Below are 19,308 nucleotides of genomic sequence, written 5' to 3'. Positions count from 1 at the left end.
CCATATTTCTTGGCATAAAATGAATAAATATGTTCTTTTCCTAAAACCAGTCATGTAGCAATGACCATATGCAAGAAGAGGCCTTAGCTAAAATCTCAATTCCACCTTTGCTTGTTAATTATCCTCCAAACTACATACCACCAGTAACAAAGGTAAACTTCAGAATATGAAACCAGCATTTCTACCCTTACATCCTTTCTAAATATATTATGTACGGAGCATAATATTACCTACCAACAATAAAAACATTTTTTAAAATTATTGCTAATGTTGGCTAGAAAAATAGGTAATGTTCTAAATGTGATAGTGTTAAGAATGCAGAATGTCCTTGTAGGAACTTCATGTATGTAATAGCACCACACCAAGGAGGAAGAGAAAACCTACTGTTAATAACTTCTTTAGTGCATGGGGTTGCTTACTCAAGGTCTTGGCACCAGGGAGAAATCAGTTTATACTGTAATCACTATTTTTATTGTGAACTGGTAGGAAAGAGACAACAAGGATAAAAACACGTGGAAGCTTATTACTGAATGAACTGATGCTATGGAATGGTGAAGAACAGCTGTCATACTGTTATCGCTTACTGACACCCACAACAGAGAGCTGGGGATGACATTTAGCAATGCATGAAATGCCAGAATCACAAAAGAAAAATGACGTCCACAGATACCCATCAGTTACTGCCTCCTCAAGTTTGCATTTTCTTTTAGTCTTTAATGCACATTTTCATCTTACAGTTGCTCTTTAGATGCAACATGCATGCTCCTTTCATGCTGCAAAGTGTCAACGGGAAACATAAATCTACAAAACACTGAGGAAAAAAATTGTGTCCTTATGAATAAGTGTTTAAGCTTTTAAGTAGCAAACCCCCTATGCCTTGAGTTCATTCACATCTACACCAGGGGAAGAAATACCCGAGTATATACATGCTCCCTTGCTTATAGATACTAGGATATCTAACAGGCTTTACCTTGCTTTCAGTAGCTCACAATCCTACCACAAGCTGCTTAAAATACAGAGCTGAAAAGCCCCAGCACCCCACTGCAAAACAATAGAGTCCCTGTTTGCACACTGGACACGACTTTGAGCCATGGTCTATCTCTGTCCTTACCACAGCTTTTCCAAAATGTAAACATGGAATAACATTTCCTGCCTAAAAATAATTAAATATTTGTGAGATACATCAGTACAAATAAATATTAGAGTTGGTTATATTTAAACAAACAAAAAAATCAAAAACTTTTTACACTTGGAAATAGACATTTACCATACTAGCTTCCACCTAGGCATTAACATCAGGAGTAGCAGAAAGCTCTTAAATAAAACACACTACAGACCCCTCCTTGACAGAGAAATGCTAGTAGTTCACCACACAAATTACTATAGAAATAAAAGGTATAGAGTAACTTATCTCTAATTTTAGTTAGAAGGAAAAAAAGGGAACAATGATTTAATCTGGGCTCTACCATTTGTTTCTTCTATGACCACAGGGAAATTAATTCTCAGTATTTTTTTTTCCAGTTATAAAACAGAGATACTAAAAATCAGTCATTATATCTAGATGAAAATCAGACGGATGATAAAAGTAGAAAAGAAGCATAATTATCATTGATCCCATAGAATGCTTTCCTGAACTTCCTGAAACAAAAATGAAGAGGATTATTTCCTTTGGGAAAAGAAATTGCAAAACACACAAGTGATAATATGTGGGTCACCTGGCACATTATTTAATAAAGCAATACAAAGTTTATTAGACATAACTGAAATTAAGAGACACAGTCACTACCTTTAAGAACTCAGCGTAACAATAAATCAAACAAGAGGCAGGTGACAACTGAAGTACCAAGGGCAGGTGGCTGTAAAGGGCTGGAATGCATCACAGGAGGAGTAATTTTACTTTTTCACTGTTAGAAAATGCAGTAAAAATTACATCTAGTTTAGTTAATATCTTGAATCCAGACACATAATTATATTTTAACATGTAGTAATCTTATAAAGTCAGTTTTCAAAGGGCATTCAAAGCTTGGGATAATGCATGAAAGGAAAATTAAAAAAAAAAAAAAGAAAAAGGATAAACAATCAACCTGGTGTAATTACGGTAACAAGAATTAACAAACACCCAATGCATATAGGAATGGAATGGAGTTGGAAGTAGCGCAAAGCGCTAAGAGGAAAGCAAGGCGAAATTCCCCTCACTGCTGCTGACGTTCATGAAGCACTCCAAGACCCTGTGTACAAAGAGCCCAACAAGCTGACACATGTGGTCACGGCCAAAACTCACCGTCACCTGTACAAGCCTGAGTAACAGCCAGCCATGCTTTGAAACCAAACGGTGTGGGTGGAGAACACTATTTATTGCTAAAAGGAATTCTACTTCAGTTATATTAAATTTCAGTCAATGGCAGGACCTCCAAGACACCAATTCTAGAATTCCATCTTTTGAGCCCCTCGATCTCCCAGTTTGTGACCGCTTCATACAATTAACCTTCATCTACTTGGTCCCTGAAGGCTATCCTAGGACTGGGAGGGGAAATTTCCAAGAAGCATGTAGGAATAGGGCAAGGAAAGTGCAAAGTAAAGGTGACTGGAGGAAGAATGAATACACTGGCCTAAGTGATACTGAGAAGCTTGCAGCTACCCAACGCTGGAGCAGGGACTGAGGTTAATGGGATTTATTAAGCCCGTCTCCTGCCTCTAGGATGGCAGTGCCTAAAGGCTGAAAGGGGTCAGCAACTCCCTTTGCTCTTCCTCCCAGTGCTGTGTTCAAACATACATTAAAAGCAGAAATTAATGAAAAACTAAGGTGCCCTCTTCCCTTATTGGGATTTCTTTCTCCTGTGAATCAAAAAAAAAAAAAAGGAAAAACCCAACAGTCAGAGCAACCAACACATACACAACAAACTCAGCAGTTTGTCAAGCCTTTTGTCGATTTCTTTTTCTTCTTCACAGAAGGACTTCTCTTATCCTCCTTTTTGCTTATAGGAACATGAAAAATAAAATAGAATCGGTGTGAGTGAGACTTTTTTATTTATCTGTTTTTTGCAGAATATACAGTAAAATGAGAAGTGGTTAAAAAGTAAATGCAGCCTGGGTAGAAGACTGGACAAATAGAAAAACTAAACTTTGTAGTCTGATACTATGCAACAGTTTCAGATAAATGTGTTTTGATGATTTTGAGAAACTGCCTTCCAAACAGAATGTGTTCTTGAAAAGGATGCTGTAGAAACATATTTCACATTGAAAGGTTTTGTGAAATTATATAATCTGTAAAAACCAAGAAATTTGGCCTCTGTTTGCTTTCCTTCCGTTCCTCAGTTATTATTGCCTCATTATACAGTCGTTTGTACTATGTTTTGGCAGACATTTACTCTTGCATAAATTAAAGTCACTGAATCTAGTTTTGCCTACAGGTCTTTATGAAAATACCAGCAACATTTTTATTTGAATGTCAAAGTTTGTCAACCATTAAACTGATTGATTTTTCATTATGCAATTCAATAGAAGAAGCAATCTCCAGTCTGTATGCAACATTACTCTGAGAAAAATAAGCATCTTTGAAAAATCCTTCCTGCTTATTCTTTAAAAAAGGTCTCTTCACAAAGGAACTATGTTTTAGGGCTGGCTTCATTCATTTTATTAATATACTAGCAGCAGATACGATGCTGTAATTCAATTCAGTGAAAGAGAATGAGTTCATCTGTGGTAATCCAAAAATTCCAATAATCCTTTAAAAACCTTTCCAAGTGGCTTTGTAAGAAAAATATCTATTGATTTCAACAAGGCTTAAGACCTGCAGTGTGAAGCTACCCTAGCATCCATAACCCCAACCAGACTCAACACCATAAAGAAAGCTCCTTCAGAGAGCAGAACAGTACAAGATTTCCTGGAGGAAACAACTCTCATCCAGCACTGCAGAGATGCTGGTCATGTTCGGAGAAAAATTTTCTCAGCTTGCTTAGCTCTCACTCTTTGCAAAATCACCAAGGATGACAGCCACAGAGTGCCTGGAAAGAATTCAAAACTTACCTCACACTCCTCTAAAAATCCACAAAAGTCCAAAATTTACATCCAGAGTTGCATTTAGTTTTCCCTCTGCAGGATAAGCTAGTCATCACTGGTTCATCACTTCAGCCCTGCAGAGTACAGGCTCAATGATGAGGTGCTGTAACAGCACTTTCCACTCAGCAGCAACCATCCCTGGTCAGAGAAACCATTATTTACTGACTGCAAAGCTTCAAGAGATTCAGAGGAGCCACCCAAAAAAACAGGCCTTCGCTTGTGCCATCCTGCATTGAACTGCAACACAGATTTGGTTTACTTTTTGCTCATGAAGTTACAAACTATTTTATCATCTCTCATCAAATTTTATTCCCGCCACCAAGCACAACCCACGTGTACGCAATGGAGGTAGGGAGCCAGCAGCACTTACCTTTATTTTCTTTACCTTCTATTACTTCCCATTTATTATTCAAGTATTATTCATTGGCCTAGCACCATTAAACCTCCTTGATTATGTCTGACTCGAAGATTAAAAGTGTAGAGCACATAATCAAACTACCTGTTTAATTAAACTGGGACATGTTACAAGTGTAGAAATAAGAGCCCTACAAATACATATAATTCAAGCTGTAAAAAGGCGAATTACAATAAGACCATACACAATATGTTCACAATATACATACTGTATTTGTTCAATACAAAAGGACAGCAGGTGAAATACTATCCAAAACCAGGCCATAACACTATTTTAGGAGTTCCTTCAAGCATACTTCATTCACATCTTTGTGTTTACTGATTTTTGTTACAGGTATCCCACTGCTTTTATTTAAAAATCTTCTTAGAAAACAAGATCATTTATGCAAATAAGATATTACAAATGCTTAGAAAAAGGCTGTGAGGAAAGGAATCCATCAAATTCATTGTCCACACTAAAGAGATGACATGGAGTACAAAATTCAGCAGTTATTTTGCGCTTTATAACCACAAATAAAGCACATATCCATAGTTGCGGTAATAAACGGAAAGGTGAAGTGCTGCCTAATTACCTTATTTATAAACAGTTCCATGGAATAAAATTTGGTTACGATTCTGATTACTTAAATTCTGTGTTATAACTCTAAAGGGTCTTCAAGGAGGACAATATTTCAAACTTCAGATCTCAAGTTTTCTGAGATTCCCGCTTAATTCAGTCTATTTATTTTTTTCTTTCTCAAAGGATGTTAGGCTCTATTAAGAAAATAATCAATAATTTAAAAAACCCCACATTTAGTGCATGTAGCAGTATTTTCCAGATCCACTGGACCATGGACAGTGAAACTGAAAGCTAATGTCAGGTTAGAGTAACTTTATTTTTAATTTAACAGCATAGTCAAAAGCACTTTACTACAAAAAAATTATGACTTTCATTATGTCTATAAATAGGCAACCTACTGAACTGTCACATAGAATGTTAATGACATTAGCATTAAGTCCTAATTAAACAATAAAGCAATACGCATTACAATCTGCCAGTAAAATATGCATAATCAGAAAAAGATTTTTTTTTTAAAGTATAATTTTATGTTATTTTTATTAAGCAGTAAACGAGTTTGTGCTGATGGGTGAAACCTACTTGCAAAACAAAGAAAATGTCTGAGATGGGAAAAGAGACTTGCCTAACAAAACATCTGCTATCCCAATCACATTATAATAGTTATATTTGATTTTTTTTTTCTGAAAATCATTTGCACCTTTACTCAAGTATTACTGCTATCCATTTTTACAGTTATCATTAACACTGCTCATTTTCTTTCTCAAATACATCTATTACTTCTATATTTTATTGACCTCTCAAAAGGCTTTAGAAAATATCTGTCACCATTTTACATCTTTTTACTGCGACATTAAAGGGAAATGACTCAACCAAGTTCACTGAAGAAACCAGTGCCAGAGCCAAAAAATATATCGATTTCTCTTGAATCTCAAGTTGATACATTATTCACTGCCTGTTGTTACTCGTCATTTGAGTACTGCTTCTTCCCCCCTTTATTACACTTGTGCACATGCATATGTTTTCAGACATTGCATCAGAGATGACACTGGAATAGGCCATCTAAAGAGATTTGATGCAAACCAAATTTTTAAATGTATACTCTATGCAGTGTGCACTTCAAGTGATATCTTAGCAGAGATGAATATGTCCTTAAAATGTAACTGCGAGGGCTATTAGCTTTTACCAGGCTCACATTTTCATTTTAGATACAGACTGAGAGCCTGGAAAGTAAGGTTTCCTGGCTTAAAACTTCCATGGAAAGAAAATGCAAGCATCATGTTCAAGTGTCATCAAAATAAGTTATTTTACGATGGCTTCCTTAATAGTAGATAGCATTTTTGCTGTTTTTCATAAACGCATATTATTTTTATGTCTTAAAAATGTATGACATAATGATGACTACGGCATTTTTAAACTATTTCAGCATCCAAATACGAGGCAGAAAGTATCACTTGACTTAGCTAGTAAGCTGCTGTAAGAGTCATATAGTGGATTCTCTCCAAATAATCTACAGTCTAAAAATTATTCACTGAAGGTACTTAGCTAGGACTTAAACAAAATTTTTGGACAGGAAAAAAGGTTAAATTCGCTGGATAATTTATTCACAACAAAGGACTGAACCATGACTCGCAGTAATTTTCATGCCACTGAAAAGTTCCCAGAGCAAAGAAATGTTTTGTTACATTGGTCTGACAGCTGGTCTCTCATCATGATTAAATGGCTTTCCCTTGGGTGAGCTCCAGAAATATGCTCAGGTTTGAAACAGAACAGATTCAGAATTCCACATTGGCCATTACAAAGTTACTTATGTACACAGAATCTAAAACATCGCACAGGAGTGTTTGGATTTGTGACTGAATTTTATTTTTTTAAGAGAGAAGACTCTTGTAAGCTATCCTGTTCCAGACTCAAGCTTCCAGTATGATGTCAACCAGTAATTAAAAAACTTGTTCCTCAGTCTGGACATTCCACTCAGGTTACCTTCTTGCCAACAAATATCGCACTGTTTTTATGGCTTGTGAACTAGGCCTTGAGGTATCAATGAACTGTATCTAGCACAGTGTTATCCAGATGTTTTATCATTGTGCTAATACGACTAACTTAACAGCTTCAGATTGAGACAAGAATCACTTCCAACAGAGAAGCATTTCTCAGTTCAGCTCCATGGTCAGAGCAAAAGAAAAGGAATGAGATAAAGCTACCAGTACTTGACTAGAGAATAAGCTTCCTGAAGTTGAAGCAGCAAAAAAGCAGCTATAAAAGACAAAGCCACATTTGTTAGCCACCAGTGGTGATTGCCATCATGCAGTAACACCTCAGAAGGGAAGCCTCCTCTGTTTGGGAGAGCAGATGGAGCATCCAGAGCCTTTGGCATGCCCCACTTACTGTAGTCTTAACCATACAGAATGGAAGAACAGCACTAAATCCTTCTCCAAAGACCCAAATATATTATGAACTACAGGGTGGCACTGGAGAAGGAAGTATGAAATTCTGAAAATCTATATTTAAAAATGTGGGAGTTCTGAGATTTCATAAAAGTCAGCATTATCTGTATTAAGAGCACAGTCTCCTTGCACCATGCCTCTTAGGGTAACCAAAATATTAGACTGTCACTAGAAGTATTTCAGTTCTACTTAATGTCGTATCTTTCTAAAAAAAATTTAAAAAATGAAAAATCTGATAGGCAATAGGAAAAAGTATAATCAGGTGAAGTAGTATACTACTGAATTCAGTATACTGGACAGTTATAAAACTTGCAACACTCTCAAAGAAGCTTTTCCCCAGGATTGTGAAGACACCTACGTAAAACTGCCACTTGACTGGCATGAGATACACTGTGAGTCAGCCACTGTCTACGCAGCCATTGTTTAGTCAAATACATCTGGGTCGATATACACTCAGGTTGATACCTTCCATCTTTTTGTCAATGTATGCAAGTAGTGTAAAATATATTGTCTCTTAGAATTGTGACAGGAAGAGCATTTTCTATTAAAGTCTTCTCTGATCAGAACTCCCATGCAGTCAACAACTGCATCTTCCTGATACTTCACTGTCAACTTTCTAAATCTCAAATGTCATTGAGATTTACAACATTCCTGCCTGGCTCCCCAGCCAGATTTTGAAGAACCATTCACTCTTACAAACATGAACTGGCAGCCTGTAAATAAACATAATGGTGGAATTGCTAATAAGCTCTATTTCCACCAAAAGTAATTTTTTTGCTAGATAAGAGACTGACGACATGAATTTCACATGGCTGACCATTTCCTACTACTTACCTCTATAGCTGAAAGTATCCTTCTATGGTAACTTTTTACTACATTAAAAAAGTTATTCTTGAAATCACAGACACCTAAATTAAGATCTCCGTCACATTACTGAAGCAATCTTACTATTACATTGGGTTGAAATAAATGAACATTTAACTTCCAGTGTCACAAATACTTCTCCATCTTACCAAAGATACTTGGCATTACTACTTACCCAAGACATGCAAGCAACTGCCCTGCCACCACAAGTCATTCTCATATATTTGACAGTTTTTGGTCATAACTGGTAGTTCTAACTTTTGGACATTGTATAGTGGTTGATTTCTGCAAAAGTTTAAATGATAAACTTTCATGAGTTAATAATTTTGTCATAAGATATATACAGAGAGAGAGAGCGCGCGTTAATTAATACCATTTGAAAAAAAAGTTAAGAATTGTATACACACACACAAAAATCAATTAAATTTCATGATGTGATCTTAGTAACTTGATTCTTTAATTGGAAAATTAGAAATTGCATTAATTGCTGTCACAGAATCCTAATTAAAAAAAAATTTTTAAAAGGGCATCAACAGACAACTGACCAGAATCTGCAGAGCTTATTGATAATTAATGGGTGAAGAGAACATTCATTATGGCAGAAAAGCTAGGAGAGATCTCCAGGGCAGTTTAGAAGGGGATGACTTGCTACTGATACAAAATTGTCAGATAAGTAGAAATCTAAAATGTACTGCAGAGGATTATAAAAAAGATCTACAGTACTAACTGACTGAGCAACACAATACACACTAAAGAATGGATAAACATATCCACAGATAAATAATACTCTTATTTGTACTGTAAAGCCCTCAGTGCATATGCTGGGTATGACTCCATTTAAATGTTACTCCATTCTTGGTTAATTGTGCTTCATTCTGAAAAGCACACTTTTTTTTTTTCCCTCCAAAGTCCATAAACTGTTGGAAATTGTGTAGAAATCTCACTTAGCAAAAGCGAAAATAGAAGTGCAAGACGCCGCTGATCTTGGAGCATGAAGGTTATGGCAAAGAGCCCCCATTTATTCCACTACAGCAATCCTGTTTCAGCTATTTCCATTTGTTTGTCTGTCTCTCCTTTCTTCTTTGCACCACCAAAGCAAAGTGGGTAGTTTGCATGTTTTCCCATTCCCAGGCTGGAAAAGTGTTGAAGAAATTAATTTTATCCTTTCAACAGATGAGATTATGGATTGTGATCTAGTCTCTTACTGTGTGAAAACAGTATTTTAATACTTCTGACTTGTCATTACTCAATACAGTACTAGCAAATTGTGCTTGAAATTAAGCTGTTGCAACTCACATTGCTCATGTAGAAAGATTTGGAGGGGAAGGAGAGAGAGGTCTAAAATACAATGAGATCCAGAACAAAAGCAGCCATGCAACCTCCCGAGTACAGAAATGAAATTGATACTAGCTACGTAAAAGGAATTGTTAGAGGAACTCTGACAAGACTGGGAAGCATATGGAAAAAATAAAATACAATATAAAAGATAAAATCCCTGAAAATTCCCCGAGTCCTCTTCAGAGCATTTCAGTGAAATGGCACAAAAAGCACATGCTCCATCACATTTCCACTCAGGAGCTGACAGTGCCTGGACATTTCTGAATCAGCAAGTCTAACATGAAGATTTTTTTTTCAGGGGTCAATTTTCCCATTGATGCAAGGAGGATTTACACATGCAAGTCTCATTAACATTAATAGGAGTTACCTACATAAATCCCCCTGCAATGATAGGAGAAAAGACCCCATAGTCCGCACGGATCTAAGTTCTAATGATTACCTGTCAAATGGCCCTAAGCATCATCATTGCCAGAAAAAGCAGACGTAGCAGCTTCATGACTGGAAATACTTCCAAAGGAACAGTAACTAATTGCAGTCAAACAGATAAGGCAATACAACAGCAGAAGGGGAAACGGCATAAAATTGACTGTTTGAATATAAAAGGGTTAATCCAATTAACCAACTTAAAAAGAAAGTACTCATTAAAAAAGGAATTCAAACATATCAAAGCACTCCTTAGAAAAAAAAAAAAAGGTGTGAATATTGTATGAGCTCCAAGGTGCTTGAAGGATAATACAGCTACTTGTTTAAAAATTCAATTAACCTTATCTTTCTTTAACTTGATTTATTAATAATCCTACAGATAAATTGCCAGTTTTTAAAAAGTCATGTTATCTTTTGAACACATCCTGTATGACAAGCCTTAAAAACTACTTCAAATAATCCTAACCCTCACTTTGTATGCTTAAATCATTTAAAGCAAGAACAAAATGCAGTTTAGTGCATGATTTCTGCAAAATAAAAGATCAACAGTGTTATCTACTGCTATTGCAAGCGAGCTATTGGGTACTCAAGTACCATAGGAAAAACATTTTATGTTTCCATTCACCACAGGAATGAGACATGAAAACAGTTTTTAAGCAATCAATGTAGTGTAAAGTCATAGCCTACAACTTGTAGATTATTCCGTTTTATCTAAAATAAAATCTGCAGTATTTCCAAACTTTGCTTCACATGGACATGAAGCACTAAGATATTACTTTATATAAACTTGTTAACTTATATAAACGTACCACTACACGCGTAAACTTCAATCTTATTACAAATGGCAACATGATGAAAGTAGACAACAGAATTATCAGGAAATCTCCACTAACAAATGAACTGCTTTTCTTGTGTAATTGAAAGAAAACACAGAAAAATGCACTTGCAAGCAAACCTTTAATTTTCATCAAACGATTTCCTTGTAAACACAGAAGATGAAAAATTACACTGTGATCCCTATTACTGAAAGATAAACAGGGACTAGGTCCTCCACCCGGTTCTTTTACAGATCTGTAGATGTTAAATACAATTACCGTATACTCATGCTTTCCAACACACATAAAAATTACAGCTAAATGAAGAGCCAGTCTGCTTATTACTATATATAAATAACTGCTCAAACACAAGCATCCAAAGATAAGTGTTGTTTAACACTGGAAACATTTCAACCACATATTTTTCTGAGGACTTTAGGATTATACACACAATGGTAACTATCCAATAAACAAAGAGTGTAAACGCTAATAAACCAGTTATTGAAATGCAAATTGGTCAACGTGTTATGATACAAGACAAAGTGAAGTTAACAGTATCAGTTATGCTGTAAAAAAATAAATAAATTAACCTTTACGGCATGAAGCCACTTTAAAGGCAGGCACGTGCACCGCGAAACTGTACAAAAGCCCGGATGTACCAAGTTCGGGCAGTGCTGAATATTCACTATTCAATGACATTTTTAATTAATGTACAGTATTTAAGCACAGCGAGAACTATATCTAAGTTTATGTAGAAGTTTAAACCCTGACTCGTCAAAATTCACCAATCTCTATACCTAGATACACTACTGAACTATTTGGTGTACATTTTAAGATAAATCTTTAAGTAAATGCTAAATATTTGTCATCATCTGAATATTTCGTTTCAAGCACTGTTCAGAAGTGCAAGTTTATCATGGCCATTTACAACAGCTTTCTCATTTGTAATTTTTCATACAAATAATAGGCTTATAAATCAATAAATTTTACTGTATAAATGCTTTAGGATGTATCATTACAAAATGCATAATTTACAGCTATTGCACTAATTTTAATCTTACTGACCAGGGTCAATACAAACCTTTGGAATTATCAGTTGAGCCTTCTTCCCAACACAAAACCCCTCAATTAATGATCATCTAAACTTCTCAGACATCATACTTCAAAAAATTAACTACTGACTTATTCAAGGCCCAAACACTGCAACAAATCCAGGGAAACAGGTACGTTCCATTTATGATTTAAAATTCTGTTGGGAAATCTACCATTGTTTAAATTGTGGTATTTTCCTGACTACAGTAAAATAAGTCGCTAGTAAAAACGTGATCTATTAGATCTTACTAAAAAAAAACTGAATGTAGAATAGTTTCATAGTGGATTATATTTTTTTCTAAATTATGGCAAGGATTTCAAAATTTACCAGAAATTTTTCATCATACAAATTAAACATGACAACTATAACATATTCGAAAGACACTCCAGAACTGTCAATAATATTGCCTTTAAATTCCATTCATAAAACTTTGACAGATTGCAAAGCTCACCTTCAACTGTTTAATTAGCACAGATCCAATGATTTTTAGATCTTCAATATGCTTTATCAGAAAATCATCTTCCGATGGGTAAACAAACTTGCACGTTTTTCTTTTGACTAGTTTCAATTTGTTGCCTGTTTAAAAGATGGAGGATTCCTTCCAAGATGTAAAATAAAGTGAAATTCTCTCAACAAATCATTAATGCTATTTTTTTGTTCAGCTACACATACCCCTGGATCTGGTAGACTTATGACTATTTAGAAATGTCTCAGCTATCAATAACACTATTTGATGAAGAAAGATTATTCAAGCTAAGGAAAATAAGGCAATTGCAAATAATACGGCTATGGGTTTTTTAAACCTCTTTTTCTTACCCTTCCTCCCTTACATTTTAGTTTGGGTCAACCTTATCTTCTGCTAAGAGAAGAGTGTTAATTCATCCTTCATTATCTTCCTTCTTAACAGCAGCACTATCTCCACTACTGCTTTCCTCGGTTGCGGATTCAGGTTTTGTCTCTGGTGAATTACTGAATCCAGACTCTTCTGGCACAATCTCATCTTCATCGTAAATAATATCTTCTGGATTCGGTGGCGGTGGGCAAAATTCCTCTGTAGGAAACATTTCTTGGAAAATGGTCTCAGCCTATTCAGAAAAAAAGCATAAAATAAACTTTACCTTGAAATGTAATACATTGCAGCAATATTTTACAGATATTTAAGATTAACCTCTCTTCTTTCAAATCAATAGGATTTAATATTTTGACAGTATTGTAAACATGGGTAATCCATTCCTTCTTGCAGTCCTCGAAAGAGAAAAAGCAATCTATCTTTTTACACTGTTCTACTAGAAATTCACAGCACAGGGCTTTTTAAAAAATGCCGGTCATCCTACACTGTATGGAGAACAATGAAGACGATTTTGTGCAAGAAAAATTATGTTTTCCAATATACAATAATCCCTAACTGCAGTCAAATGCAAAGCATGGGAAAGACCTTGCTTCTTTCCAGAGAGAAGAATCAATTTCACATAACAAGCAAAACCGGGGAATTGTTAACACATACAACCTACATCATACCTATATAGCTTTCCTTTTAAATTTAAAAATTACAAAAAAATTTGCATTTCTGTTTTTTCTGAACAGCTCATATGTAGCTCAACTGAGAACTATTCTCATCCAGTGGAATATTATCATTGAAAAAATATGCATATTTGTGTACAATACATGTAGATATTATTCAAAAACTGTGTGTATCATTCCAATGCATTATGTGCATACACCTACGTGCAGAAATTGTGTCTTTCTGAAAAGAACTGTGTAAGCAACTTTTATTTAGATAGACAGTTACTCTTTAAGATGTAGCTCAAGGATTTAATTTACAATGCACTTTATTCTTCATGCCATCAAAATTTAGATATTAAGTATACACAAAAAGTTAAGCTTTTTGACCACTGCAATAAAAGACGTTAAAAAGAAATGTGATTTTAGTTATTATTACAACATACAGAATACAACTACAAAATCCGGGATAGAAAGAACCATAATAACACAATCTTAGAATTCCTGAGAACCAGACATTTTCTAAAAACAAAGGAGGCCAGAAATCCTTTAAAAAACACAAGAATACAAGGAGCTTTGTTACCTAGTGTTAACTAGTTTTACATGTTCTTATGCAAATAAGCTATCTATAAGCTCATCTTAAAAAAAAGCTACACTCATGAATTTATTTACTGAATCAACACGCACTTCCCATTTTCGTAAAGATTTTCTTTTCCAACCCCTTAAGCTTCTAAGGCAAACGGAAACAACTGATACAGATACCAGTTACATTCTGGGTTTCTAAAAAGGCAAAAGGAACACTGTCTCTTGATTTAGTCTATTCAGTAAACTATGCCCTAAAGACGACCTGTGATGAGAGCTCCCACATAGGCAAGAATTCATTTCATCTTTATATTCATACTGCTACCAGACACTGCACTGAAAAAGCTGACAGTAGGGTCAGTTAACGCCAACTGCAAAGGCTGATTACATGATGCGGATTCCTGGACAAGAGGGAATTGTTTTCAGATTAATACATCATTGAGCATGTACCAAACAGCTTTCTGTGATAAACTTCACTGCCTACCAGCACTGGATTTCTATCACCAGCACGTGGATGCAGGAGTCCATTATTAACTGCTTAAATGATCCTGTCTACTCTCAGTTCAATTTCATTTTTTATTCTGCTTCCTAAATTTCACTCTTTCATACAAATTAAAAACTATTTATATTAGTATACGAAAAAAATACACAAAAAGATGTTATTCTCTGCTTCAAAACCAGCGTTTTGTAATTTGAGAACCTTGCCTAGTAAGTCTAGGGGGCAAGGGGATACAAAATATCCTACAAAAAGTTTACAGAACTAACTTTTTGAAGGCAAGAGAAAGACTTTATTCCAACTTGACCTTGAAACTCCAAAAATATACTTCAACTACTATTATATTTAATAGAATACTGAAGAAAGGTGTCATATTTTGCACTAAATATATGACAAACTAGAGCAGACAAACATTTCCTATGCAGTTCTCAACAATTATTCGCTGACTAGTTGGAGACAGAATATCAAGTCCAAAAATGTTCAAAGAATGATGAGGTCGAACATGGAAAGAAATTCTCAGGACATCATGACATCAATCCTAATTGAACAATTTAATAGTATAGAGTGCTTTCAGGCCTACCAGGTTTTTTTATGTTAATCTCATCCAGCTCAAGTAATGCAGAATAACCAATAATAAATTATCAGCTCCTTCATTATAACACTTTTGATACTTATTGGAACTAATTTAGTTAATAGTTCCTTCAATATTTAGTAGTTAAGTGTACCAGCTTTCAAGTGTGTCTGTTTGAATTAAGCATTAAGACATCAGCATGTAAAGCATTTGCATAGATACTCTAATTTATTAACTGTTAGAAGTTGAATAAAATGATATTTTGTTACTGTTTTACTGTATCCCAGCTATGCATCTTGATGGCATGTAGACAAGCTGTATGGGCTTTCATAGCAACTTTTACAGAGTGAACCACCAAACTAACAGTAGTTTGAAACAGGACACACTTAAATAACTCTGAAATCCTTCCAGATACAGAAAAACATGTCATCAGGTTAAAGGACAAATATTGGCATAACAGTTTCAGTGTTTCCTCTTATGAAAATGAAGATGCCTCAGAAATCTGAAATACTTCAGGGAACATACTACTTTACAAGATAATAAATCATGTCAGGTCATAGCAGTGAAAAGAGAGAAAACGGAAAGGCAGATGCTTTACTTGATCCATACCTACAGAATTTGAAGCAATCATAAATGGCACTTTACATTTTCTTTAGCCTATTCTCAAGGCAAGTATCAAAATTAATTCGATATTATACTAGGAATTCAACACTAAATTAAAACAAAACAAGTATGAAGTCATTTTTATACTGAGCTGTAGATGGATAATTGCCTGTAAAAGTTGTGGTGTCTTGTCTTCTAAATAACATATTATCAAACAGCATGACATATAGAAGTTAGTAATACTAATGGTAATGATAACATAAATCATGGGAAGTATCATTAAAATAGTAAACACAAAATTGATTAGAAAAATTAGATTCAGTTTTCCAAGCTATCTCCAAGACTAATACACACAGTGTGTTTATACTTTGATTTTTAAAGTGTTCTCATCCTTGAGTCTGTAAATATTTCATGTTTGGAGATTTCCATCCCATTGCTACAAAGATGAAAGTGATCTGGGGATAGAAGTCACACCAGTTTACATGTATTTCCCTCCTCCACTTGTCTAGAAGGTACCTGCATGCTCAACAGGGAGGGTGTATTCTAACGGCGAGTTCTGCTTTATCTTCAGACTGTTCTTCACTTTGTTCTCACTTACACTCCTCACTTTTATTTTCCCTGAGAACTTTTAATTATAAACATGTTTACACTAAAATATTTTTCACTCTAACTCGTGACCTTTTGTTTCAAAATTTAAAACAGGTTCAAAGACAATGTAGCTTCTATCTACTCTTCCGGAAAGGCAGTGTTTTAGGCTCTTCATTGTTTCTCCTCTGAGATCTGCTTGCTTGACATCTATCTCACTGATGGTCAACAGATTTAACACAAAGCCTCACTAGAATATTTAAGCACAGCTTCATCTATAATACCATTACTCACTGGTGAAGAGCTCTTAAGGTAAGACAAATCTGATTGCTAGAAAAGGTGGCTATCTTGAATTAGAAACAGACTGGTTTTTAAATGTATTGAAACTGCTTTTGACCTGGACTGTTTTAAATAACAGTTAAAAAATTCTGATTTAGAAAAGAACTCATTTACCACTTAAAACTGCTACCATAATAATTGTCTTGCATTATTTTTCGTCTTTACAGTTCTCTATCCTCTTGAGAGGCAAATTATTGCCTAGTAAAGCAAAATGAAGGGTACTATTAGCCCTTAATTATACTGTTCTGACCCTACAGTTCAGGCTATGTCAGCCTTTCCACTTTAAAAATCTTATTTTTAAGAGGTTTATGACTTAAGTCATAAAAAATTCCTGCAACTGGTTAGAAGATGGCATGCACATTCTCTGAACATGGTCATTAAAAATACAGCTTTAAAAATGACTAGTGCCAGTTAATCCTACAAAGATGTAAAAGTGTTCTCACATTAGCTCTGAAAGCACCCTGACATCACAGTGATGCTATGGCAGATCTGCCTAAGGATTTATACCTTCCTTATCGGGGTGGATCTCTGAACGCAAGAGCAAAAGAGAAGCATTCCTGTAGTTGTCTTTTGCTGCACAAGTATAATCTACATATTTGCATGTCTTGTTGAGCATGATACTGCTCAACAGTAGTGGGGAAGGCACATGAGTGGTACACACTAAGTTCTTTGTGAATCTCTATGTGCCTACACCTGAAGACAAGGTGTCCCTGCGTATCCTGCCTACTGGGACACAGAAGATGGCTATTTCAGTCTCTCCAACTATCTAGTTTTGTTTAGAGAGCTTTCACTCTTCTCCTCCAATTTCAAAGCACTAGTAGTTTGTCTTGAATTGAGTAGTGGTATGATATACCTACTACTAGGAAAGTTGCAAGTGGATCTCTGTTCAGGATTCCAGTTAGCCAGAACTAGATATGTAGACAACCAAATACTGAGAATTAAAAGTCAAAACTGAGTGTGACTTGGTGCCAAATACTACCTCAAGGTCAAGAATAGAATGACATGCCCCTTGTTTCCTACAGATTCACAATTACACCGTAATTTTTTCATACGGTGACACTAAGGCAAAGACAAGGTAAACAGACAGACAGCTTAATATACCAGATCAGTAATTATGCTGGGGTTTTTTTCTCCCCAATAGATTTTAGGTTTATGATTATGTCCTGCAACTACTTTGATGATCCTTCCTAGTTGAACTGTAGAAAGGCTTTTCTGACCTTTGATTTCTACTGCTTCTCTACTACTGCACCTTCTGTTTAACCTTACAAGAAAAAGGCTACATATTTTGGGAAGTTATCACTTACGCTTCTGAAATACGCAACAGTTTTTCCTTTCCATAGTATTAGAGCAAGTAACCATTCTACCAAGAGCATCATCTTCAAGTACTGCTGCCTTCTAGGTTCCCTTTACCTGTTCAGATTAACTACCTGCTACTCCTAATGTTACTGTCTCAACTGACCTTTTCTCAAGTTTCCTCCATTCTCAATCCCACTGACCTACATTTTGCTCATTAAGACTTTTTATGTCTAGCTGTGAAGTTTTATAGCTGTATTAGTAATAATTATCCAGCATAAATAGAATAGCCCAGAACAAAAGTAGACTGAACTGGACATCCTTGGTCTTGAAAAATGACAATTCTGCAACCAAAAAATTGATCTGCCCAACCTGTTTGACAGCACAGTCGTTTCCTAAAGCAGAGTCTGGTCCAGAACAGACATAAACATTTGAGGGTAAGCCATCATATGAACTTTTCTCAACTCCTGAAGAATCTCTCATGTTGAAGTAGACTGCCCAGAGAACTCTAGGTTTTTCCTGTTCTTCATTTTCAGCCTCTGAAAAGAAAAAAAGTGTTTCCAGTAACCAATGTTCATGTGTAATAAGAGAAATATAAAATCTAGAATACTAAAAGTCAATTTATTAACACAGAATTACTGTAATGAAGTTTGTTTTGGTTTTGGGTTTTTTTTACTGTTAAGAGCTAATTAATTTTAGTTTCCATTCTTTTCTGAGGTACTCTCTCATCATATTTTGCTTTTCCTTTACAAGTGTAGGTATGTAAACTCTACTTATTCTGTACACACTATGCCACATAAGAACCAATTATCACCTAAAAGCATACTACCAAGAAGTTTGGTCTAAATTTAATGCCTTTTCACTTCATGTTATCTAGTTTGCTCTGGATAAATTCCATGAGCATATGACGGTCTGAACACATCCTCCCAGGCTGTGCCAACTTGAAGCTATTGCATTCCATATGCAAAAATATTTTTGATGTATACTCCTACCTCATTTAATAGTTTACCTTTGTATGGGAACTCTTCTCATAAGACATTTGTGTTCTTTAAGATTGAGCATCTTCAAGCCAATTTAAGGAGACTAATTAATCCTCACGGTTTAAATAAAAGAAATTTTAAAGAAAAGATTCACAAAGAATAGCTCCCCCGCAAATTAACTGCAGATAAAGAATTACCAAAACCCTGAAGTACTCTTATTTGCGATGTGTGATACACAGTATATAGAATCTCCAAACTGTGGAAATACTGCTAACTGAAAATAAATTATTCATTTATATTTATCTATACTTACTGAGGACTTGTACTGTGCTACAATACTCATTATGAAT

The 19,308-nt window shown here is 35.2% G+C and overlaps 1 protein-coding gene across 7 annotated transcripts in view; it reads right to left on the bottom strand.

Annotated features, from left to right (window-relative positions):
- Positions 1-12,655: 12,655 nt before the first annotated feature.
- The window catches only part of CHM (CHM, Rab escort protein 1), an 86,049-nt gene continuing 79,396 nt past the window's right edge, over positions 12,656-19,308 (bottom strand). For all 7 annotated transcript variants that reach the window (XM_026848626.1, XM_026848620.1, XM_026848621.1 and 4 more), the window contains 2 exons: positions 18,351-18,517; positions 12,656-13,094 (listed from right to left, as the gene is read on the bottom strand). In XM_026848626.1, coding sequence (XP_026704427.1) covers positions 12,888-13,094; positions 18,351-18,517 — 374 coding nt within the window. In that variant the 3' untranslated portion in view covers positions 12,656-12,887. The remainder of the gene's footprint in view (positions 13,095-18,350; positions 18,518-19,308) is intronic.

Source organism: Athene cunicularia, assembly GCF_003259725.1.
Source record: "Athene cunicularia isolate RWA chromosome 4 unlocalized genomic scaffold, athCun1 chr4_part3, whole genome shotgun sequence".
Lineage (NCBI taxonomy): Eukaryota > Metazoa > Chordata > Aves > Strigiformes > Strigidae > Athene > Athene cunicularia.
Note: the sequence above shows the minus strand (reverse complement) of the source record. Positions and strands in the feature narration are given on the sequence as shown.